Genomic DNA, 25,798 nt, shown 5'->3' with positions numbered 1-25,798 from the left:
CCTAGGTTCATTTTTCACTGGATTTGTCCTTTAAGCTGGGTGGAACCAGTGGGGGCACAGGAGACTCTGAACTGGGTGGAATCAGCGGGGGCACAGGAGACTTTGAGCTGGGTGGAAACGGCGGGGGCACAGGAGACTTTGTTTGAACTGGGTGGAACCAGCGGGGGCACATGAGACTTTGAGCTGGGTGGAACCAGCAGGGGCACATGAGACTTTGAACTGGGTGGAATCAGCGGGGGCACAGGAGACTTTGAGCTGGGTGGAACCAGCGGGAGCACAGGAGACTTTGAGCTGGGTGGAATCAGCGGGGGCACAGGAGACTTTGAGCTGGGTAGAATCAGTGTGGGCACAGGAGACTTTGTTTGAACTGGGTGGAACCAGCGTGGGCACATGAGACTTTGAGCTGGGTGGAACCAGCGGGGGCACAGGAGACTTTGAGCTGGGTGGAATCAGCGGGGGCACAGGAGACTTTGAGCTGGGTAGAATCAGTGTGGGCACAGGAGACTTTGAGCTGGGTGGAAACAGGGGGGGCACATGAGACTTTGAGCTGGGTGGAATCAGTGTGGGCACAGGAGACTTTGAGCTGGGTGGAACCAGCGGGGGCACAGGAGACTTTGAGCTGGGTGGAATCAGTGTGGGCACAGGAGACTTTGAGCTGGGTGGAACCAGTGTGGGCACAGGAGACTTTGAGCTGGGTGGAACCAGCTGGGGCAGGAGATCCATGCAAACGTCCTCTTCCATATCCTCAAAATAATTCCCAGAGGTAACACCCACTCAAGGTATTCTGCAAAGCTCCTTATCTCGGCATTTGACAGCACATTTTGTGAATTTGTTCTTTGAAGTCCTTTAAACCAATAGTGTCCTTCATTATCTAGTTTATGTTTTTTTTTTTTTTTTTTTTTTTTTGAAATTAAAGGTGCACTCAATACGTTTTTGCCTATATTTTGCTTTTCTTCATCTCAGTGGTCTTGAAGTTTATACTGACATCTAGTGACAAATTGTGACAAAATTAGTTATTAGTAAGTTAGACAATTGCATGAAAATGATTGGTCATTCTATCTCAATATGGTGGCACCCATGAGGGGGCGACCCTCTACATGCAGAATAAAACAACTTTTTCTAGAAGGCTGATATATTCTGAGTCTTCATCTCATGTGAGTATCATTTTATCACTTTAATAGATGGGTTAAAATACTCTACTGACTTCTATGACTCTATTTTAAGTGATTATCTTAACTTGACACCTTTATCAGCTTCTCCTTCTCTGTTCATCTTGCTTTATTTTCTTTATTTTCTCTCCCTCTCTCTCTCTGTTCATTTTCGGTCTGACCTGACACACTGCAGTCCTTCTAGACCTGCTGTTAATGGGGTCTTTCAGCAAACCTCACAGACTAGAACAAACACACTCATTCATGCGTCTCCAAAATGCTAATGCGGCTGGTTCCCGACACATTTTCAAGGAGTTCCCATGTCATGGCATGGTGTAATTCCTCACACAGAGAGCCATTAGTGCAGGCAGCCTACAAGCTAACAGTGGCCAACAAGGCCCTGACATAGACTGGCCCTAGTGGCCCCTGTTAAACAGGTGCCTAAATGCATTTGGCACAGCCAAGAAAATGCAGCTCTATTTTTTATGGTCTTCAAGGTTATATTTTTTTAGTAGTTGCTGTGTTATAGTAGAGAAGTCACTACTCTAGTAATTAATCAGCATTTAACTGCCAAATGGCAACCAATGGCAGCTCGTCAGGGGAGGCAAGGGAGGGACAGCTTTCCCAAAATTCTGAGATGGAAAATGGGAGAAGGACGATTTAATGTTAATTAAAGTTAATTAAATGAAATAAAATTTCATTTTCATGCCTCGGAATGTGAATTTCTTGTTTGTAATTTCACCATTGTAACACCATAAAATATTACTGATGTCGGAACCACCGCTGCTCCTCCACCGACCGTACCGAATCGAGTTTGTGGGATAGAGGCAAATCCATAACTGGAGACTTTTGGCTCCGTCGCTATTTTAACACGAACATCTAAAAGTGAGCAAAAAAGCAATTTTAAAGCATTTAATAATTATTTAAAAAAAGTCCTCTATAGAGAGGATCCCTAGACTGCTACAGTTTGTGTGTCTCCTCTATTTTAAAATCCACAAGACAACCCTGATGGAAACATAATTTTCCTTCTCTTTCATGTTATTCAGAGAATCTACAAGAAATTACGTTACAAGGGCAGTAGCCAACAATATGCTATTTTTCAGTCATTAGATTTATTTTTCAAGATATGGTCTTTTTTCAAAGGTTTTTCTGGAAGTTACTGTTTATTGAGTCCGTATAATTGGTTAACAATTAATTTGACAATTCTGAACCACAATGAAACTGACATTTCCTCTTTGGGACTTTTATAGATAATGCAGCATCAGTTAGCTATATTATTGCACAATTATTTTAGAAAAAAACAAGTTATATTCTACATCGAGACCAAGAAAAAGAATGCACGGTATTAATGATTTTAATATTTAATTTTTAATGATTCAGTCAAATCATGTTGGATTCTAAATGTTTAAATATACCAATTCATTAAAGAAGCTTTCCTTTAATTAGAGCAGAAATTATTATTATTTAAAATACACTGGAAAATGGTGTAGAATTTACTTTGAAACAATTTTCACTCAGAATTTGCTAGTAAATATACAAATAGTTTCAAAGAAAAAATTTTTTTTTTTTTTTTTTTTGCTTTTATTGGGGGGTGGGAGAACCATTCCATAGTTAGAGTTGCATACCATATTCAAATAATTGATGTACTGAATTAATCATTCTCTTCCGTGTTGGAGATGCATCTGGTTTAAACTCTTGAGTCTTGAGTGAATTTGATTGACAGGCTGTGGTTTCCTGTTTATCTGCAGCGGGGTTCTGTTACAACTTGTTGTGAAGATTATAATTGAAAAAAAAAAAAAAATGTTTGTGCTAAGTCAACATGAAATGCTCAGCAAGTTGGGGCGGAACACTCATCCAGATTTTTACAGCTGATGATCTTGGTTCCATCTTGGAACAAGGACCTTCGAGTGCAAAAATTCCGTCAAATCCTTTGTATCTCTAGTATATCTGAGACACAGATGAGCACCTAAAATTTGACAACACTGGAAAAGCTTCTCTGGAAATGAATCCGGGATGTTCCTATGAAGGGCACATTCACCTCCCGCACTTCTTTAACTATGAGAAATGAACCAAGCGTTCATTGAGAGATCTGATTATGGCCTCCTGATCCAGATAAAACATTCATTTCTCAGTCATATTCTTGTTTTGTGTACAGACAGTACAGACCCACCGAATGAAGAAGGAAAACTAAAGGTTCTTTTAATGAGTCAGGTTTCATAACCTCAAGCCAAATCGGATATTTCTGCTTTTACCGTTTACATTCTTGTTTCTAATTAACGCATGTCTGTCATTAGTGTGAACAGAACACAAATATGCATTGACAAAAATAACATCTCATGCACACAAACAATGACAAAATACAAGACAATCCTTCAAATAGCATGATGAACAAACTGTTATGCTTGAATCAAATTTGATAACTCGTTTGTGAAATGTTTTCTTTACTTGAATTTAATGTTCCTTTTTTTGCGGTTTCTTTATACTAAATATTTTTTTGCCTTTTTTGAAGATACTGGAACTAACTGACAACAGTAGTCTTGATAAATATACAAAATTCCAAACTGGTGGTGTTCCATGGCCCTTAATCTGATGCAAATTATATTTGAAAATAGGCCAAATCAGATTGTAAAAGATAAATTATATTTGGACTACTTCCACCTTGTAGTGCATGTATCCTCAAGGACATGACCAGAACTTGTCAACAATATTTTCATATTATATTATAAATCAGATTTTTTGTTGTTTGTTTTTAAATAGTCCTTCCAAATCCCTTCAAGCCAACCTTAGTTTTTGCACATTATCTGATTTGGGAAAAGGTCTAAATATCAATAAATGACACATATTTTGCAGTAAGATTTTTATGTTTCTTAAACTAGCTTAATTTAATTTATGTATAAAACAAGACTATCCTTTGCTTACTTCAGGGTTGCAAAATAGTGTGGCAATTGCAGTGGCAGAAAGTTGCATGAGAGTTTTCTCTTTTCGTGCAGTGTGTTATTAAAATGATTAGAGCAGACAAGGTGTTGTGCGAGAGTGCTGATGGTCCAGGATGTTCCTGAATGGTAGCGAGATGAATGGGAGGTTCCGTCACTCTCTTCCTGTCTGTCCCAGATACTTCCAAACTTTTACTGCGTTGCGGTGAGGCACAGATTAAGAGCTCTCTCTCTCTCTCTCTCTCTCTCTCTCTCTCTCTCTCTCTCTCTCTCTCTCTCTCTCTCTCTCTCTCTCTCTCTCTCTCTCTCTCTCTCTCTCTCTCTCTCTCTCTCTCTCTCTCTCTCTCTCTCTCTCTCTCTCTCTCTCTCTCTCTCTCTCTCTCTCCCCATCATCTCTCTCTCCATCCTGCCATCCTAAATAAATGAATGCTGATAGAAACGTTTGATGCATTTTTCCGAATTTTGCACTGAAAAGTGCTGTGTTGACTAAACTGTATATGTGAACGGAAAGATGTGCTGCAGCAGGTCTGGCCATATGGAAGAAATAACACTATGAACTAATACAGAGAAATAATACAGACAGGCCGTTTTTATTGTGCTATTGGATCTGTAATGTAGCACAGTGGGATTATGAAGGTTTTGATTCAGTATCCAGAAATACATACATACATTTTGTGAATGGCTTCTAAATGTCTCAACGTTTTTTGTTCTGTTAACTCTCAGCAGCCAATAATTCAACACACAAAAAACACTGCGTCACAACCTGTGTTTATCATTCAAGTGAACCCGCATTTACTGTAGGACCATGAATCATGTCTTCTTTTATCTGGAATTGCTTTGTTCATGGTTTAGGATGAAAGCATGTCACTCAACCATGCTGGCATCTGCATTTTGTTTTTCCATGCATATGTTTAAGACACGATCAGCTGTGTTTGCTCATGTGAGTGTCACAGGTTCTAGCCTGTGGTGTACCATTCCATCTTTCTTCCAAACAATCTCCTCTCTGCTACTTTTTTTTTTACTGTAAAGGACCGATCAGCCTGAGAGTTTCATGACTGAACTAGATATTTTTTGGCTGTGTTTTCTGCAGTATTATTATATGTGTGCCTAACATCTGCCAATCATTGATTTTTTCTTTTTCTTTTTGCAATTGACGGGACACACCTCATGTAACTGGGATGTCTGGTCTCCCATCCCTTTAAACCATTAACTCCATTATAAGCATTATGAGATGGAGAAAGCAATTCATGTCTTTTCATTAAGTTGCATTGGTCATGTCAGACTTAATGAAAATGAATATAATGTACTTTTGTATTCTAAAAGCTTCTCTATTGTTTAACTCACTATAGAGCTCTGTGATCCAATGGTATTCTTTTGAATGGGCTTCCTAGAAACAGGATAGTTAGCCACACGCTTCACATTGACTTGCCATGCCTCTGTGTTTGCTTAGCCCTCAAGTCACCTCCCTACTTCTGGTATTACTGGTTCTAGGTTTCCGTGAGTTGTCAGATGTTTGAAATAATGTACATGAGTGTTTGTGTTCCAGTGAGTGGATTTCAAGCTTGTTTGATCTCAATGTATTTGTGCAAGTGAGAGGGACAGTCTCGTGAGAGAAGAAGAGTGTCCGAAGGTAAGTGTGTTATAATGCAGTTCATAGAATTATTATTTTATTTTATTTTATTGCTTACTATACAGAAACTATGTATTTTAGTGTTTTTCTTTTTCTTATATAGTAAAAGTATGCTAAATATGTCGATGTAACTTTGGAATTTTGACAGCAGACAAGGACATGCCGATTATACAGAGGCCAAAAGAATGAAAAATGTTTGGAAGCTAACATATAGAAATCATTTGCATGTTTCAACATGCAAATCGCATGCTCATGTACATACATACATACGTGTGTGCGTGCATTTCAACACCTCTATACCTCAGGAGAAATACTGTTAAAGTTTGAAGCTGCATGCAGAATTTGTGACTGATTTGACATTTGATGAGCAATATCTTCAAGGTTTGCTAATTAGTTTTTGATTTGTTTGCATTTGTGTGTATACAGTAGCCTCAAAGGTATTTGAATATGTAAGCAACACTTAAAAATGTAGTTTACAAAATGTGTGAATCTGCAAACTAATGATGCCTGCTTTTCTCAGCTTTTATTTATTTTACTGTTAACCATTGGGTCTCAATAGAATGTTAGTGGATGTATGAAATCAGTTTACACAGGTGTTTAAAATATTAACCTTGAAATTGAAAATGATCAATTTGCACTTTGTTCAACGGTTGTTTTAAATGTGCTATAAATACAATTTGTATTGTATTGTATGATACAATAATTATTCACATTCAGGAAGTTAAAAAAATATTGTCTTCATCTTAAACAGTATTGAAAAGTGTGCCTAACTTTCTTTAAAATGAAAAACCACTTGGTTTGGTACAATGACATTCACACACTACCATTCAAAAGTTTGGGGTCTATGGTTTTTTACAAAATAAATTAATGCTTTTATTCAGCAAGAATGCATCAAATTGATCAAGAGTGACAGTAAAGACATTTATAACATTCTATTCATCAAAGATTGTTAAAAGAATTTATCATGGTGTCCACATAAATATTAAGCAGCACAACTGTTTTCAACATTGATAATAGTAAGAAATGTTTCTTGAGCAGCAAATCATCATATTAGAATGATTCTGAAGGATCATGTGACACTGAAGACTGGAGGAATGATGCTGAAAAGTACATTCTAAAATATTATGGAAAACAGTTATTTTTAAAATGATTTTTTTTTTTGTTTTTTTTTTTTGATCAAATAAATTAAGCCTGGGTGAGAATAAGAACATACAAAAAATCATACCAAGCCCAAACTTTTGATCAGTTATGTACATTTTTTACTGTGGCTTACATGTCCATATATATTAGTGAGAGACAGAAAGAAAACACATGGGAGAGAGAGAGAGAGAGAGAGAGTGGGAATACTCACATGGGTTTTAACTTGTCCAAAAGCCTCAAACTTTTCACACGCAAAACCAGCCAACATGACGAATCTCGCATAATTAGTTTTATATGCGACAGGTGTACGTCTTGCGTACAGGCCATCAGTGAGTCGACATACCTGCTTCTATAATAACAGGTGCCTTTATGTTGTGGCTTCCACCGTGAATGAGCGTTACTGTGTCTGCTTATTAGTTGTCGTTTCAGGCCGCTTGGAATGTCTTTGCTTCCTCTCTGGCATTTTTAAAGCTTTGTTAGTGTAGTCTAAATATTTAGCCGATGTTGTAAAAGCTCCGGTGCAAAGAAAAAGAGTTAGGTTTGTGAATCATGATGAATTAATGAGCATGTTTGCTGTAGACAAAGGTCAAATGGCAGCTGTCACAGCCGGATGGGCTTTGTTTGCAGGGACACTCAAGATTGGATTCTTTGGAATTCAGAGACAGTGTCCTGGCACAATATTTCTGGCCACTTAATGAGAGACATGTCTTAATTCATGAACTTATATGACCCATCATTTTAAGACCTTGAACATCTGCTCTGTATCTGCCATGTAGGAGACAAAAACGGTTTGAGGTTGGATATATCTATATTAAGTGTAGCGTCAGTTCTGGCAGGTCAAGTTAGTCAAGCTCACATCAGCTGACTCTCAGCTGATCCATGTCTACCTATAGGAATACCACGCCTAACACTGTGTGTGTATATATAAGCGCCTTCAGTATTATCAGCAGCTACCGCGTTTCTCAGGAGCTGATTACCCTCCTCCATCACCAGCTCCTCCTCTCGTCAGTCAGGATTTGGCCTTCTGAGTGCCCTTGAATCAGAATAAATTCTCGAATTATGTTGTACTTTAAAATCTTGAATTAATGATATCTGGAATACATTCATGTTGGTTCTCTTCTGTTACCCTAAGGGGGGTTATTGCTGCTCTCCCTGCTCTTATCCATGCTAGGCTGCAGAACAGAACCATACCGCCAGTCCTAACTGTATGCTAATGGTCAATCGTATTTGACGATAGTGGTCCTGACATAACTAAGTATCCATCTAATGATATTTAGTTGTAAATAAAACAAAGATTATTAGAGTACATTTTACAAGAAAATGGCATTTCAGTTTGTCTGTTTTAAAACTTCAAGTTTACTTTTAATGTGTTACTTGTCATTTCTTTTTAATTGTGAAATTTACTTGCAATTTCTGAATGAAAAGTTGTTTTTTTACAACAATTTGTCCATCCATCCATCCATCCATCCATGAAACATTTCTTATTATGCTACATTGGTGTTTATTATTGGTGTGATTTTTTTTTTTCAGTGAATCTGTCTGCATGTCTCTATCACATCTCTTAATGTGTGAGTCATTTGCATCATTTACTCAACCAATTTGTTAAAAAACACAGATTCACTCAGGAACGGAACACCACTACTGTGTGTTGCAGTGGTTCCGCTGTTGCTTTATTTTGAGCAATTAGGCTGGCAATATTATATCTAAAACATACAGTAAATTACTCAATATTAACATTTTGTTTATTGAACTCATATAAAAGTAACATCACACAATCGTTTCCTTCTTGATACTACAATAACTTTTGCTGTTATTGCTAGTTGTAAGGTGCAGTTTTCAATGCAATGTTCACATTGTGGTGTACACCTTAAATGCAAAGTCTAGGATTTCATATAAAGTCCACTGTGTACACTTTGCTTGCTTTGTGTGGACAGTTTACAGTCTGGGATCATGTGTTGTTGCATTATATATGTTCAGCTGTACCGAGACATACTGTAAGTGAGTGTGTTCTTCACTTTGTTTGTACTTTCTACATGCATGCCATATGGTGGTTGAAAGCATTAAGTACAACAGGTGGGTCAAACAGACCACAAAATGACACAAAGCACTTAAAAAATCATTATACTGCACTCGTTAGTCATCAAATTAAACATAAACATAAAATAACTTTATATGATTGTGACTTTCAACACATGCTGTTTCATCAACAAACAATAGTTTTGTCTCAGCATGAGAATCTTTGTGCATCTGCCGACCCTATAAGACAGCATTAGGAATTAAGACAATAGGATTGAATCCATTATACAAAGAGGATTTTCACTGTTGACACACTGCATACTATCACAAATCAAAGCAGTTTCCTACTTGACTGCTCATTTAACCACTATTTCCTGTTTACAAATGATTATAGGACAATAAAATGATTCCAAGGTTTGTGTTCAGTCAAATATCTCAGTGTCAAAGTCTCCTCAGACTGCTGTGTTTTCATATCAATGCTGTTCCGATGCGTAGAGTTGTGTAGGCAGGAATTCCAGCACTTCCCGGACCATTCTTTAATGGTTTGTGAATAGCTCGGCGGATCAGGCTTTATTTGAATCTTTGTCAAAGGTTTAGAAAGCCTTGTATCCTGGTGAGAGGCTTTGCCGACATATGTCTCTTCACTGAATCCTCTTTAGTGCTGTACTGGAGTGCTGGGGCATGTTTTTGGACTCTCTCTCTCTCTCTCTCTCTCTCTCTCTCTCTCTCTCTCTCTCTCTCTCTCTCTCTCTCTCTCTCTCTCTCTCTCTCTCTGTGTGTGTATGTGTGTGTCGGAATTTGAGGAGCATGCTGAGAGTTTGGATGCTCAGTTTAATACTATCACTGCTACCTCTGGGAATTACTGTCTTGACTGCATGTGTGTGAGTGTGACTAAGTAAGTACAGAGTTTCCATGTTCTGTTTAGTTGGCTGTTTGTTTAATGGATTAAAGTGTGCAGTTGTGTGACAGTGAAGCAAATGAGAAAGGTGTAACCGTAAGCCTCAGCAGTTTTCTCTGATGTTAGTCATGGATATCTTTCTCTATATCCAGCCTCCAGGATTAATGGATGAAGTATACAGTCATGTGCTTCAGCGAGTTTGTCTTACTCAGGCTTGTTGTTTGATTAACTCTCTGCACATGTTTTTAATTTGTTCATTCGAAATATCTGCAAATAATTACAGTATGATTTGATGTGGATGTATTCGGTTCAGTTAGAGGTGCTGTTGCAGATGATAGCTTTCTGGCAGAATTAACGCTTGCGGTGGTTTATTGGTGTTATGAGAGTGAATGGGGTCAGAAGTTTACTCCATGTTGTCTTAAGAAGCATCAGGAACTTGTTAGGGTCTGTTAGGGTCTGCAGAGGTCACCAGCCTACACGTATTTAAGCTAGAGATTTGCAGGTCAAAAGTTTGCTATTGACAAGCTACAACTTTGGAATACAACAGAGCTAAAAAAAAAAAAAATTGATTTCCCCCCGCTTGTCCTTACATATATCGAGTATGTTAAAATAGATTTCTTTTTATTGAAGATTGATATGTTTTTAAAAAAACAAACATAATAAAATAAGAAGAAATGTAAATATAAAGGCGCTTGCAGATGCAAATACTTTTGAGATACATTTACTACATCATTTCAGAAATTAGTCACCAGTGTAATTGAAGCAGTCAACAAATCCCCTTCTCGGTACAGGCTTTCTGAAAAAATATGGGATTTCAGGGTTTATGGCTCATTATAGCTGCCTAAATTTGCAACATTTAAAACCTTTTTAAACCAGATCACTAAATTAATATTTTAACATCATAACATAATATTTAACTCTTTTTTGTGTGTGTAAAAATCTCAGGGCGGGGCATCGCTGTTGTCAGTGCAAATAGTGTGCGGATTCCTTGAGTCTGTCTTGGTGTTTTGAGTTGCTCTTCATGTCACAGGGGAAGACCTCCAAATTATGAGCCGGGGGCAAAAGTAAGAGAATCTATCACCTCTGGCCACTACTGGATGAGGAGAGTTAATCTGGGTTGATGCTGGTAATTTGTGGAGGCGGCTTGACTCTGTGCATCTTGTGAGTGTGTGAATGATTATGTGTGGAATGAGCCTGTGGCGCGAGCGTCCTTACGGTTCATCAGCCTTCACAGAGGCGTGAAGGCAAACAACGCACATGAATCAGCGAAATAAACAACGTGAAATACTTTTCTCAGCTGATGTCTTCCATTCGAGCCTTGCAACCTTGTGTTTTGACATTGCACATGCTGGAAAGTTCACATTTTCTGAATGTGCTACTAAAGCTAAAACGTTATTTCATTTTAAACCCTTTATACAATTTTCAAGAGAAGTTTATATTTAATGACTCTGACAATGTCATAGTGTAAACCAGTAAAAAGTAATAACTTTTCTTTAATACACGTGACCAGGGCCTAAAAGTAACTTTTTGCCACACCTGCCAATGGATTTTGCCAATAATATTTTTTACCAGTCATGAAACATTAATCTTTATTAAAGTTACAAAAGTTATTCAGTCAAGAGAAATGAGTGATTGTTCTTTGTCTTTTGTTGTTTGATTAAAATTAAAACACAGACAGCAGCAGGAATAATAGGCTGCTGTCCCTTTAAGACCTATATGGATCCAATATACTGATACACATGTGTTTTCTTTCTCAACTGTTTACATTCACTTAAAGCTACACTGTGTAGGATTTTCTCCTATCTAGCGGTGAAATTGTTTATGACTACCAACTGAACATTACTTTCTAGCCCCTCCCACTCTGAGGGCGTTTTAACTCCTACGGTGGGCGTATTATTTCAAATCTGCCGGCAGTCGTGAGTAATCTCCCCCTCGCATTCGTCACGGTGCCACTGAGTGTCAAAACGAGAAAGGCGAAGCTTGAATTTCCAGGTATGTCCCTCTTTGGCTAATGTATTTTCAAGATGGAGGCGCAACATGGCTGCCGCCATTCGTGCGACTCACTCGTATGTATTCTAAATGGCAGATTCTACGCTTACGAGAATACTTGATTAGTTGGTGTAAGTAATTACACATTAATGAGCACATATCATTTTGAAAGAACAACGTGTTTTTTTGCTAAGAATCAACTTAAAAAATTACACAGTGTAGCTTTAAGACATAACTATGTTTACGAGGATACTTGCTAAGATGGGCATTGTTACATAATTGTATCTGAATATGTCTGTTCAAGTGCAAGACGATGTGAAGGAGAGCTCAATTCAGTATTTGCACGCTGTCTGAGAAACACACTGAGTTCCCTTTGGTGTCTTCTTGCGCTTTCGTGACAATGCAGCACTGGCCTGTCATCTGTCCAGAATGTCTTTCATGTTTAGTTTGTTCATGTTCTCACATCATTGCATTGTTAGAATTCATAAAAATGTTACCGGCCAACTGGTGATTGACACCGTTTTATATACTTGCATACTTTTACTTGCTTGGTGCTTGATGAGTGTTAATTTTAGGCCCTGCATGTGAGTGTATTGGGGTGTATAATATTGACAAAAAAAGATATGTCAATGTTCTGCGAATTTGACAATAACGATAATACGTCACAATTTTGGTGGTTGAATATGATTTCACTTTTCTAGCTTTAGTTAGTGTGTAATGTTACTGTTTGAGCATAAACAACATCTGCAAAGTTACAACGCTCAAAGTTTAAAGCAAAGGAAGATATTTTCTTTTAAAGAAATTGCTTTTTAAGGACTACCACAAACAGCTAGTAAGGACTACAGGACATTCCTCCGGGGTTAGTGACATTACTAACCCTAAAATTTACATAAACCCCTCCCCCGGGAACGAGATTTATAGATTATCAAGACAGAATATGCTAATCAATGACTAGAAGACAACTACACATAAGCTACATAAATTCACCAACTAACCATTCAGAAATGTTGTCTACATGTTGTCACTTCTTCTTGAGTCTCTCCATCTTTCTGACTTCGGTTTGAACATAAAAGGCTAAAGGTTTTTGAAATTTCCAGTGCATGTTTAAGGACACAAGCTCTTGAAGCTCTGCCCTCTGTGCCGGGAGCAGCAGCTCATTTGCATTTAAAGGGACAGGCACAAACATTGTGCTTTTTTTTTTGTGCTCACCCTCAAAAAGTGACAACTTTAACATGCTATATAAAAATATCTGTGGAGTATTTTGAGCTAAAACTTCACATACACACTCTGGGGACATCAAATACTTATTTTACATCTTGTGTAAAGGGCATTATACCACCCCTTTAATGCAGCTCAGAGGTGTTATGAATGCATTAGCACTGCAATTATAATCACATAAAATGCTATGAGAATAATGTAAAAAAAAAAAAAGATTTTAAAAATGAAATGACACTTTAAATATGAAATTAAAATGTCCAATGGACCTTTTTCACAGACTATGATGATGCATTTCCAAAGTTATCAGCATCACAAATAGCATTTTTTTTTTTTTTGTATTTTCATTGTAAAAAAAAATGAATACATATTAATAACTATATATTATGTTATATTACCTTGTCAGTGAATGACAAAAAAACTAATTAACGCTGCTGCGAGGGTGTTTCTAATACAACGGCTGAGGGGGTGACGGCAAATTTGACATCTTTCTCTTCTGACCAACTTAATAAATCTCTATATTTTTTCAATTCTTTTGAAAAGTCCTAGAAAAACCTTTTTTTATTATTATTATTTTTTTTATTTTTTTTGCTGTTGGAGCAAATGGAAATACAAAATTATATTTGCTGTCATCTCCTGTTCACCGGAAATGTAAAAAGGGTCCGTGGCCGCAAGCCACTGTATTGAGTGAGTCAGTCATTGAGTCATTTATCTGATTCATTCCGGAACGAAGCAAGTGACTGTCTGCACCACATGACATTTTACAACCTGAACTAACCTCATCTTGTCATTAAAAGGTCAAAGACTTTATGACACATGACTTTATTGGTCACACCACATGATTTTGAGGACAATTATTTAAAAAATATTATTGACAGTGAAGCAGTTGTGTTAAAATATGCTCTTTTTTTTCTTAGAAAAATTATAAAATATTAATGTTTCAAAATATTTAATTATTTTAATGGGTAATTTTCTTCATTAATTAAGATATCATGTTGTGTCAGCCTGGCATTTTTGACTTTATGGCCCCCCAAAAAATCATAATTGGTTTTAATACAGAAATTAAAAACATGCTCAGCATAGAAGTATATTTAAATCATTGTATTCATGAATTGCATGTTTTATGTATTTTTAATTAAATTACTACATAGGACCCAAAAAAAAGCATCACATCGTTGACCTAGTTCCTGGATTTAAATGCAGGCTTTGTTGATGATTTGAATCAATATAATCTCGCTTTTGAGGTGATAAAAAGAATCTTGCATGCTATTTATCCAAAATATTGTAAAACACTTTAGACTTCTGGTTCAAAGCGACCAGCTCCTCAAATCTCCTCTCACTTTCGCTGTAGAAGAATTTATTACAATTTGTTCTCTGTTCTGACTCTTGTAATCTTTTATGTCTCTTTAGATCTTTTCCTTGGAGGAGTCAGTGAAGAGCTCTTGCTAAAAGAACAACTTCCCGAAAGTGTTTTCAGCATTTCCTTCACCTTTGTCCATATCTGCTGGCTGGGATGAAGGGGCTCAGGAGCCTTAGTGTCAGGCTCCTGTCGGCCTTCTTCTCCACTACCTTTGGTCTTTATTTCCCTCCTCAAGGTAAGTACCAGGACAGTCAAATTGCTTTCATACGTTTGTTCTTATCAGTGTTTCATACGTTTGTTCTCAACAGTTCAACTTGAGGCTATGGTCATTATTCAACACCATTACATGTTATTATCTAGTAAACCCTTCCAGAAAGAAGCTTGCTTTTAGCATACATGAGCATCTCAACAGCTCTTTTATCCTGTGACCTGTTTCCTGTAGTGGAGCAGCTGCCGACCATCACTGCTCAGACCTCGGGCTCTCTCATTGCCTTGCCATATGATGAGATCATCCTGTTCAAGTGTGAAGCCAAAGGCAACCCAAGACCTACGTGAGTGAGATGTCCTGCTTTTAATGGGTTGATTCCCCCAAAAATGGAAATTATGTCAATTGCTCACCCTCATGTTGTTCCAAAACCACTTCCATTCAGCTACGAAACACAAATGACATCAGATTTCAGGACACACGAGAATTAACCTCATTGGTTCTTGTGCGTTTGGTCAAACATGCTTAAGTTTCCATTTACCAAATGAGTGCACTCTATGTACGTTCGCTCATCAATGTTTATATGTGAATAAAAGCCTAAAACGACATGAATGACATGAGAGTGAGTAAATTATGACAGAATTTTCATTTTTGGGTGAACTATCCCTTTAAGGATGTCTGTGCAGACAGCTAAACTGGAGAAATATCCAAATAAAATGGAAACTTAACCATTTCTTTGTGCAAATTGTGAAAATGTTAGGTGAAAATTAGGTGTTTTTCTGCCACTGTAAATATTCCTTTTTTGTTATTAATTCTATGTATTTGATTCTCTTCAACAACTTATTTAAACAGAAAGGAGGTAAACAGAAAAAAGGGTTGAAACAGGAAACTTGTTAAACTTGTTTAACTTAAAGGACAGCAATTATAAATGCACCAACTATACTAAGAGCTTTTCTTTCATTTTGATGAAACAATCTACTTTTTTTTGTCCACGTCTAATAGGTGGAAAATAAGTATTACTGTTGCTGAAAGTTTCCTGTTGTGTGATTTTAAATGAACAGGTACCGCTGGACAAAAGATGGCATGGATTTCGACCCACATAAAGACCCTCGGCTCATCAAAGAAGAACGTAGTGGGACTTTTGTGATACCGAACAATAAAGATAAAGTGAAATACCGAGGAAAGTACAGATGTTATGCCTCAAACAAGCTCGGAACTGCAATATCAGAGGAAGCAGAATTTATTGTGCCTAGTAAGTCACTGCGCATAAACATCCCGTCTCACATTATCTTAGCTGCTAATCATGAAATTAATAGTAGAATTCTAGCAATTCTAGTATATAGTATTTCCTTGGATCTGTTCCAGGAAATTTGCATTTTCCATGTGTCCCCTTGGGCATATCAAGCATGATGTTGCTCAACTTGTTTTTAATCTTGATCAATAGTTTGAGTAGGCCGCCTGTCTTACATTTTGGTAAGTAAGTGACTGCTAAGAATTTAAATGCAGTTTTTTGTTTTTGTGCTTGATCACAGTGGTACCCAAGTTTCCCAAACAGAAGACAGAGCCAGTGGTGGTCACAGAGGGCGAATCAGCGGTTTTGGAGTGTAACCCGCCTCAAGGGATTCCCCCATGGCAGCTGTACTGGATGACCAAAGGTAATTCAAGAAACAGTTTCCTGCACATCAATTTAGTCAAATTGAGGAATCCAAGGGGATATTTTTTATGCACTTTCCTGCGAATTTCTTGTTAGTTTCAATATTACTTCTTCAAATCTCATCAACAATCAACTCCTTGGCCACAGAATAAACAGATGCATATATTTCAGCCGACTGTAACTAGCATTTTTCTGGCGCCAGACTGGAGTTCATAAACGCCTGCACTAATAATAGGCTTTTGATGGTAAACATGTTATGGTTCATGTTGTAAATGGTGAAGAATGCTGTTGATTAATACTTAGGCTACTGGAAGCATGAGATATGTATGTGACATTTTAAGAATTTCATCATTTCAGGTCAAACCAGTAAAAGAGTAGATTAGTCAATCTCAACTGGTCGCAACTGAACGCAGGACAAAATTATCATATATAAGTAAATAAAAATGTCATTAATAAACAAACTTTATTCATTCATTAATAAATAAATAAACAAACGGTTACCACACAATACAAATATTAAAGCCAAACAATATGCATCAGTGCAACTTTGTGTGTGTGTGTGTGTGTGTATACATTTGCCATTTTTTTTAAGCATGAACATCTCTAACTTTCATTCAATTTCTCTGAAGGAAACTTATTGTGTGTTTGCTTCTCAAGTAAATTGAACATGTTTAAGGATGTTTAGATATGTATACTAAAAAACAAGCACAAAAATGTTTTTCGCAGCGATATTACTGTACGTCTTCACTTCTTGAGCTGATGAGGCGTCTTAATCACGTTGAGCAACCTACAGTTGATAGAATATCTGAGCATTCAAAGCTCTACCCATGATGCCTGTTATCTGCTGTGCAGTCTGTCAGATGGGACTATTTCTGGGCGGTTTGGATGGTTGCCCTCTCAGATGTCCTGTTGCTCATGTTAATCTTAACAATCCTCTCTGTATTGTTCTCAGATCTTCGGCACATTGAGCAGAATGAGAGGGTGTCCATGGGCCTCAATGGGAATCTGTACTTCTCAAATACACTGCTGTCTGACAGCCATGATGACTACTGCTGTTTTGCCTCCTTTTCCAGGATACGCACAATTGTTCAGAAACCCCGCATGGTCCTGAAGGTCAAGCCAAGTACGTGCCAAGAATCTCCGTAGGGAGTAAAAGTAGCATGATATGGCTGAAAGAAAACTAAATCGAAATTAGTTTTATGCTATTGTGTGTATACACTATGGGGTCGGTATTATTTTTTTAATGTCTTTGAAAGAAATCTCTTGTGCTCACCATGAAAGGCTGCATTTACTTGATCAAAAATACAGTAAAAACAGTAATATTGTGAAATTGTATTACAAATGAAAATAACTTTTTTATTCCGTGATCGAAAATGAATTTTCAGTATCATTACTCCAATCTTCAGTGTCACATGATCCTTCAGAAATCAATCTAATTTGATGCTCAAGAAACATTTCTTATTATTATCAATGAAATCTGATTGATATTTTAGTGGAAACAACGATATATATATTTTCAGGATTCATTCATGAATAGAAAGTTCAAAAGAACAGCATTTACTTGAAATCTTTTGTAACATTTTAAATATTTACTGTCACCTTTGATCAATTTAATGCATTGATGCTGAATAAAAGTATTATCTTCTTTCAAAAAAAGTCATATAGTGAACAAATGGTTTTAGGGATGATCAAAACAACATTTCGTAATCAACTAATCAATCTTTAGAAAGACCTGCTATGCTGGTTTTGGGTCCTGTTGATTGACGTAGGACACATTCTTGGTTTCATAAACAGCTGGACGAAGCACAACAGGAAGTGGCAAGGTTTTTGAGAAGTGTTTTTAAAACTATATGTAGTTTGGCGCGTCGCCATGAAAATGCAATGACAATGAAAATGCAAACTGTGAGATGCACAACAACGGCTAAACAAAGTACACATAGAATAGATTAACAATTGCATTTTTAAATCGACTCTCAGTAATTGTCTCTCAGGGCGTATTCACACTTGGCTCATTTGGAGCATTTGTTTCCAAACCTCCCTTAATTCGGTTCATTTATGCATAAATGAACACAGCCATCACGCTCAGATCCGCACCAAAACATTCGCTCCGAGATCGCCTGAACGAGTATATATATCAATATAATTGATCAGTCAGAGCGGCAATGACGGCTACATTCGTATAAGTGTTTGTGTGTCTCAACCTCGGTCTCAACCGAACCATGAAGAAACTGCAACATTATAACAAATTAAGTCAAACGATCTACGGGTCTGAAAACGCCCTGAATTTATTGATGATGGTTGTAGACTAGTTCCAAAAGCAATGCTCATTTGGCTGTGCAATTCTTTAAAGTGAATGCAATTTATAGATGCACTTGGTTTTAGTGTATTGTCAGCATGCTGTTTTTTAGCATGCTAATATAACAGTAATTGTTGGACAAACTTGCATCTCCATCTTAACTCCCATTAATATCCACTGAGAAATAAAGACGTTAATGCAGTATGTTTAGCACAGCTAAAAATATTAACACTAAAAAAGTCTAAACCTAATTATTCTAATCAGTAGTTGGCCAAGCACTCTGACCCATCCTTACTACTTTGTATTTGCATGCACCCATGTGTTTCTTTGGGCTCTTGTGCTGTTCGTTACCATCTGAATGTGCTGAAAATGCAAACACTTTTCTTTTTTTTTCATAGTAAATTCAAGCCAAGGGGATGATGGCATCATGAATGGTAAGTCACAAACAAGAAAGTCAAATATTTTGTAAAATGTGCTGTGTATCAAATATGCAAAAACGCTCATTTATCTTTTTTAGGGCTTTTCTTTGTGCTGCAAAAAGTTTAGGGATAAGGCTTCAGCACTTGCTTGTTTGTCAGCTATTTCTATAGTTCAGACTGTGTGTTCTAGAGTTTTCTTCAGTTCTGCACTTTTCTAAGAATATCTAACTGTCGCTTTGCAAAAAATAATGGCATGTTTTCTGAGAATATATAGTATCTTGCATCATGTGTATTTCTCTTACCTCTTTGGCCCATTTTTCTTATTCAGACTTAAAGGTAGGTTTCTTTTTTATGTCCATGTCAAGGCTATTTACCATAATTTGTCCCCATTCAGTTCGGGAGAGGAAGCCGAACATTTTGGTGCCCTCCAGTCATTTAACGACATACCTAAAAAAAGGAGAAGAGCTGGAGCTGGAGTGTATCGCAGAAGGACTGTGAGTTTCCTTCTCTATGGCCACTTAGTGCTTACAAACACACCACAGCAGCAAAGCACTTCCACTGACAGAGAGAGTGACAGCAATTTATTTTGGACTTTTCTCAGGCCTACACCGAAGGTAGAATGGATATGGGATAATTTACCGAAGCGCTCACATATCAAAAACTTTGGAAAGGTTCTGACTATACCAAATGTCACAGAACTGGATGAAGGGAAATACATGTGCAAAGCCAAGAATGATCTTGGTGAAGCTGTGCATCATTTCTACGTTGTTGTGGAAGGTATGTTAACATTTTCAAGGTCTTAAGCCTGAATTTTATTCAGGTATTTGATGATTCTCACTTTTTCTAGTCAGTAAATCTGTTTGACAAAAATAAATATTCTAGAAAATTTGAAAATGCCTGAGAATTTTAAAATTGCGATTTCCAGTAGCTAGAAATTGCTCTGGTTCACTGAAAAAAAAAAAAAAAAAAAAAATTAAGTACAGTCAACTTGGATGTTTAAGTCATTTCAACTTAAATTACATTAAACTGACTTAAATGAGTTAAAGCTGCAGTCGGCAAGTCTGGCAGATTGGGTCGACTTAGCCAAATTTTTTAATGTTTACAACTCTCATGCCCCTCCCCCACTACCAGCGAGCACCCTCCCATCGAGGTCGTGCTCGTCAGTGCGTCACTGTGCGTGTGTACCTGATTTTCTGTGACCGCGTCCGTCTCTTCAGCATTGATCAACACCATGGACTCAGATGTAGGTGGCCCTGGCTAATCTAGATAGATAGCAATAACCGAGGAATTGGAAGCTTGTTAGTAGATTTTCTCTCCGCCATCACGCTTCGTGCAATCTTCAGGCGAACTTCAGGCGTGGCGTGTGCATGTGATATTGTAACGTGCGCGAGGGAGGGGGGATCTGTGGCGTGTGCACGACCTGTGATTGACAGTCAGATCTCACACCCCCCTGCGCTGATTGGACCCGATGATCCGGGGGCGGTGGATTTTTGCTAAACAAATAACATGCTCCAGGTGGAGTTAGAAGCTCGGGGTTTTTTCTAAAACCACCTTATTTATGTTATTCTGTCGGATTATAGTGTCGATTTCACTGAATATGATCAAAAAAATGTTGCCGACGGCAGCTTTAATGCAATGTAAAAACATATGTTGTCACAACTTATTGATCATATAATTAATATAATATAAATTAATTAATATCATATACATTTTTACAGTGTATAAAATTATTTTAAATATCATTATCCAGTTATCACAAAAAACTAAAGAGATATAAATATAAATATATATTTATATGAAATCTGTTATATATTATTTATGTGTACTTATACTTTTTTATAATATACTATTTTTATAGTATGTTATTTTATATTTATTTTAGTTCTTTATCATATTCTTATCATAGTTCTTTATATATTAATGCAGTAACACACACACACACACACACACACACACACACACACACACACACACACACACACACACACACACACACACACACACACACACACAATCTGAATGAAAACCAAACTGCAGGTTGATCACATAAGATCATCAACACTAAAGAAAATTGTGAAATCATGTCCCTTCCAAACACAGGGGGGCAGTATTGCTCTATAGGAAGTTGTTTTAATCCGTATTCATATGTTGTGTGTCTCAGAGCCGCCCAGCTGGCAGGAGGAGCCAGTTAAGAGTCAGTTAGCAGAGATTGGATCTGACATCCACATCAAGTGTTCTGCTACGGGAAAACCACAACCCACAATCACCTGGAAGAGAAACGGCCAGGCCCTTGATGGTGTGTTAAACCCCCTCCTCCCCCACCCCTATCATGCCCATTTGACTGAATTTGTCGGCTCAAAGCCACTGACAAATGCAGTGCAATTACTGGCTGAACAGTCTGTTGGTCCTTTTTTTTTCATTTTTTTTTTTTTTTCATCATTTAGACTAAACAGCAGTGAAAATGTGGCCACTTTTGTATTTATGCACAATTTACATGCTCTTGTAAAATGATATATCAACAGTCAATAGATCAGTACATAATATACAGCAAGTCAATGATGTATCTTCCAAATATATACCAATATATAAGTTTATTGTTGCTATAATGATATGAAATAGTTTCCACTTTATCACAATCAAATAAACTTAAGTATATCTTTAGTTGGACCTCAGCACTATTTCTGGATAACAAAAGTACATTCAGTACAAATTTAGTTGTTCCAATTTAGCAGACTTTAAGTATACCAATTTTGTATACCAAAAGTACAATTGCAGGGTATATATACAGTATTAAGTACATAAATATGTAAATGCATTTGTAGTAGCATAAAATAAATGTATTTCAAATACATTTTGATATATTTATTTTTCACTAGGGAAGACATTTATAATGATACAAACCATATCTACAGTATTACAAATAAATGCTGTAAAGAATCCTGAAAAAATGTATTACGGTTTCCACAAAAAAATATTAACTGTTTTCAACATTGATAATAATAAGAAATGTTTCTTGAGCAGCATAATGATTTCTGAAGGATCACGTGACACCGTAGACACTGCAAATTCAGCTTTGCCATCACAGGAATAAATTAAATTTTAAAATATATTAAAATAAAAAAAAATTATTTTAAATTGTAATAACATTTCACAATAGTAGAGTATTTTTGTTCAAGAAAATGGAGCCTTGCTGAGAAAAATAGGCGTCTTTCAAAAACATGAAAACATCGTGCAGTCTCCAAACTTTTGAATGGTAGAGTGCCAATTGAAGTCTGTTTCCCTGTTGTCCCAGGTTTCTCCTCTACCAGTCACAAAGTGCTTGATGACAGAATAACCATACTCAGAGCGGAGGAGAGAGACACTGCAGTGTACCAGTGTGAAGCCTCCAACAAACATGGGACCATACTTGCCAATGCGAACGTGCTTGTCATGAGTGAGTACTTCACTTAACTGTAAACAATGAAAATCGTATTGCTATGTTTAGAATGCAATAATAGGTCAGGTACAACCCACATAATTTACATGTATCAATTAATCATGGCGCCAGAAGAGAAGATTGTGGTCCTCCTTGAAGTTTTTTGGGCTTTGATTATGATATGATTCTCTTGCTGACAAGTTAAGGCCTTAAGGGTTTCAGCAGCTGTTCATTCGTAATTGACGTAGAAGACAAACATAAAATGTGTGCATGAATGTGTGTGTGTAGGAAGTACTTCGCTCTCTGTTTTCAGTTTGTAGCTCTGGCAGAAGAAGACAGCACTTTTATATGCTAATACATTTATTACAGTTTAATTTGAGGAATGCACCTCGGTTTGGTGTGCCACGGCCACACTGGCTGTTTGATGTTTGTCTGTGTGAACTGTTGACTAATGGTCTGGCTTTCTCTCAGATCATCCTCCTTTGATTCTGACACGGAATGATCTGGAGTACGCAACCATGTTAGGCAAGAGTGTGATTATGGACTGCAGAGTCTTTAGCTCACCACCTGCCACCCTTAACTGGTGAGTTTGGGATCAAGCGATGTGATAACATGATGAGCCACAAATGAATCGTCTCTTTTCTGTTCTTTTAAGTTTTTGTCCTAACCAACTGTGACGAGTGGTGCTACATTTTGTTTGTCTCTTGGTTTATTTATCTATAATGAGGAGCACACTGAAATCTTGTTGAACTTGTTGAATCTCGTTGAAAGTAAAGTGTGTATGTATGTATATTAAACTTGGATGAGGAGAGACTGATTGTGGAAGGATCAGATATTATAGGACAAATTCATCAAATTGCATAATATGTATTATATAAAAATATGTATTTCTAGTGTTTACACAGAGAGAGAGACAGCTGCTCTGATTGGCTGTTTTGTGATTGATTGTTGCGTCATGCACTATTTTTATGTTTAGTGAAGACAAAAAAAGTTTCTTGTCACTGCATAGTTACAGGAAACTATTTTTTTGTTATCTTCACTGAACATAAAAACATTTTTTTTTTCTTACATCACACCTGGTTAGTACATGTGTACGAGTGTTAATGAAGGCAAATGATATCATTTAAAAATATTTGGGCCTATATTCAATATTTATGTATTTTAATTGCATAGAAATTCAACCCATTTGGATAATCACATTTTTCACAATCTTATACAGGGTTCCTACTCATTTTCCATTTCAAAATTCCATACTTTTCCAGACTCAAATTTCTAAACCTCTCTGTAGATTTTCAGATCATATTTAACAAAATATGAATGAATGTATTACTTTTGGAAAATATGATTATTTAAATCAAATAGATGCAAATATAGGGCATGGGACAACAGCTACCAAAAAGTAGAAGGTGCTAACATTTCCACCATTAATGATACCCCATTCAATATACATTCTATTTTAATAAATGCAATTTTTCCTATATTACTGCAAACCCTGTTGAGAAAAACTGCTTTTTAATTAGTCCTAATATTAGACATTCGTGCTGACCTAAACTGGTCTTCACATCAATCAATCGATCAATCAATCGATCAATCAATCAATCGATCAATCAATCGATCAATCGATCAATCAATCAATCAATCAATCAATCAAGACCAAGCAAGCATTGTTGCAAGCATCAACCAGTTAATGAATCGAAATTTCTCTCTCTCTCTCTCTCTCTCTCTCTCTCTCTCTATCTCTCTCTCTCTCTCTCTCTCTCTCTCTCTCTCTCTCTCTCTCTCTCTCTCTCTCTCTCTCTCTCTCTCTCTCTCTCTCTCTCTCTCTCTCTCTCTCTCTATATATATATATATATATATATATATATATATATATATATATATATATATATATATATATATATATATATATATATATATATATATATATATATATAATTTTTTTTTTTTATATATATATATATATATATATATATATATATATATAAAAAACAACTTCTCAATTAACATTTTGTTAGATGCAAACAGATTTTTGCAGGGGTTTCCTAAGATTATGGGTGAATGATTGCACTGCAAACCGAATAAGGTCAAGTGAATTAAGTGAAGGAAAAAGGGACAATATATTGAGAATAGACACTGCAAGATCTATAGCCCTTTTGAAATGTCTGTTCTCTCCAGGGGATCCTCCTTTTGCACTCATATTTATGCTCTTTTCTTCTTTGAAAAGTTTCCTTTCAAAAACCTTTGGTCAATTTTGAAAGTCGTGTTAAAAAAATAAAAAAATAGGCTACATTGGATTCGGCTTTATCAACAGAGCATCTGTAGTCATTTCAGCAAAGGCCCTTCCCATGGGCCCCTATTTCAGAAGAACTGTGAAGAGTTCAATGTTTGTTTTGTAGGAGAAGAGAAGACCCAGAGGGCTCTGTAGATGGAGAGAGATATTCTCTCCTGAAGAATGGCTCCCTGCAGATTCACAAAGTGGAGATGGAAGATATGGGCCAGTACAAATGTTCCGCAAGCAACTCTGAGGGCACCGCCAGCATCACCACTGAACTTTTCATCAAAGGTCAGCCACTTTCCTTAATCAAAAAAAAAAAAAAAAGCTTTCTGTTTGCTGGTCATTACTGAAACTAAAGGTCTGCTGTTGATAGATTCAACTAGGATCGTAGAACCTCCTCAAGACATGAAGGTCATAAGAGGATCTATGGCCGAGCTGGAGTGCCAGGTGGAGTGCGACCCTACCCTCAGAAGACAGCTGGAGATCTTGTGGATGAAGGATGGGATAAATATCCTCTCCAACTTCTCAGAAGAGTGAGTGACCTGTTTTCCCCGGAGTAGAATTCACTGAAGCCATTCTCCATTTAAGCAAATCCTCGTTTCAGAAAGGGTTGCGCAGTGAAAACAGGAAGGATTAGCATGAGCCATGACATTTTTGAATTGTATTTATAGTTTTATCAGTGCTGGAATCATGGATTAAGTACTTACGCTTTGTAGTCGTGTAACAGAGCGGAGCTAGATGTAATTGTATGCTTTTATCAGTAATAGAGCGCATTTATGGGGGAAATGTCTCTCTTGAAAATCAAAAGGTACTCCAGCTAATGAGCAGGAGCTTTAACCTCTTTCTACTAGGCTAGAATAGGATGCCCAGCAGGATCGTCTGTGTAAATGCAGTGTAATACTGTGCCATGTTTTGTTTTATTTGCTTCAAGACAAATTATGTTTGCATTTTTACCTCGGGTCAGCAATTAGCAGGCTGTGATTCAGATCCTCACCCCAGATTAGTTCCAACCAAACCGCAAATTATTTTTTATTAATTAAAGAAATTGTAGACAAAAACACACAGCGAACAGAACAGAGCTGTGCACTGATTGTCATGACAACATTTAGCGCCGCTCTTATTTGGCATTTCATACAGAACAAAAGCCACAGAGCTCTGAAAACCATGTCTACACCATCCTGCGACAAACTAGATCGCTTCCATTA

The 25,798-nt window shown here is 37.0% G+C and overlaps 1 protein-coding gene across 8 annotated transcripts in view; it reads left to right on the top strand.

The window, feature by feature from the left end:
* Window positions 1-25,798, top strand: part of chl1a (cell adhesion molecule L1-like a) — a 66,526-nt gene that overhangs the window by 17,866 nt on the left and 22,862 nt on the right. For 4 of the 8 annotated variants that reach the window (XM_084098686.1, XM_084098684.1, XM_084098685.1 and 1 more), the window contains exons 2-14: window positions 14,380-14,564; window positions 14,772-14,880; window positions 15,596-15,786; window positions 16,067-16,189; window positions 17,141-17,311; window positions 18,883-18,918; window positions 19,298-19,397; window positions 19,505-19,680; window positions 21,065-21,199; window positions 22,196-22,336; window positions 22,790-22,901; window positions 24,715-24,881; window positions 24,967-25,126. In XM_084098686.1, coding sequence (XP_083954812.1) covers window positions 14,483-14,564; window positions 14,772-14,880; window positions 15,596-15,786; window positions 16,067-16,189; window positions 17,141-17,311; window positions 18,883-18,918; window positions 19,298-19,397; window positions 19,505-19,680; window positions 21,065-21,199; window positions 22,196-22,336; window positions 22,790-22,901; window positions 24,715-24,881; window positions 24,967-25,126 — 1,703 coding nt within the window. In that variant the 5' untranslated portion in view covers window positions 14,380-14,482. Of the gene's footprint in view, window positions 1-5,627; window positions 5,712-9,649; window positions 9,763-14,379; window positions 14,565-14,771; window positions 14,881-15,595; window positions 15,787-16,066; window positions 16,190-17,140; window positions 17,312-18,882; window positions 18,919-19,297; window positions 19,398-19,504; window positions 19,681-21,064; window positions 21,200-22,195; window positions 22,337-22,789; window positions 22,902-24,714; window positions 24,882-24,966; window positions 25,127-25,798 lie in introns of those variants that run through there. The other 4 variants (XM_084098687.1, XM_084098683.1, XM_084098688.1 and 1 more) reach the window with 3 other exon arrangements.

The sequence above is a fragment of the Abramis brama genome, assembly GCF_963993115.1.
Source record: "Abramis brama genome assembly, chromosome: 22".
Taxonomy (NCBI): domain Eukaryota; kingdom Metazoa; phylum Chordata; class Actinopteri; order Cypriniformes; family Leuciscidae; genus Abramis; species Abramis brama.
Note: the sequence above shows the minus strand (reverse complement) of the source record. Positions and strands in the feature narration are given on the sequence as shown.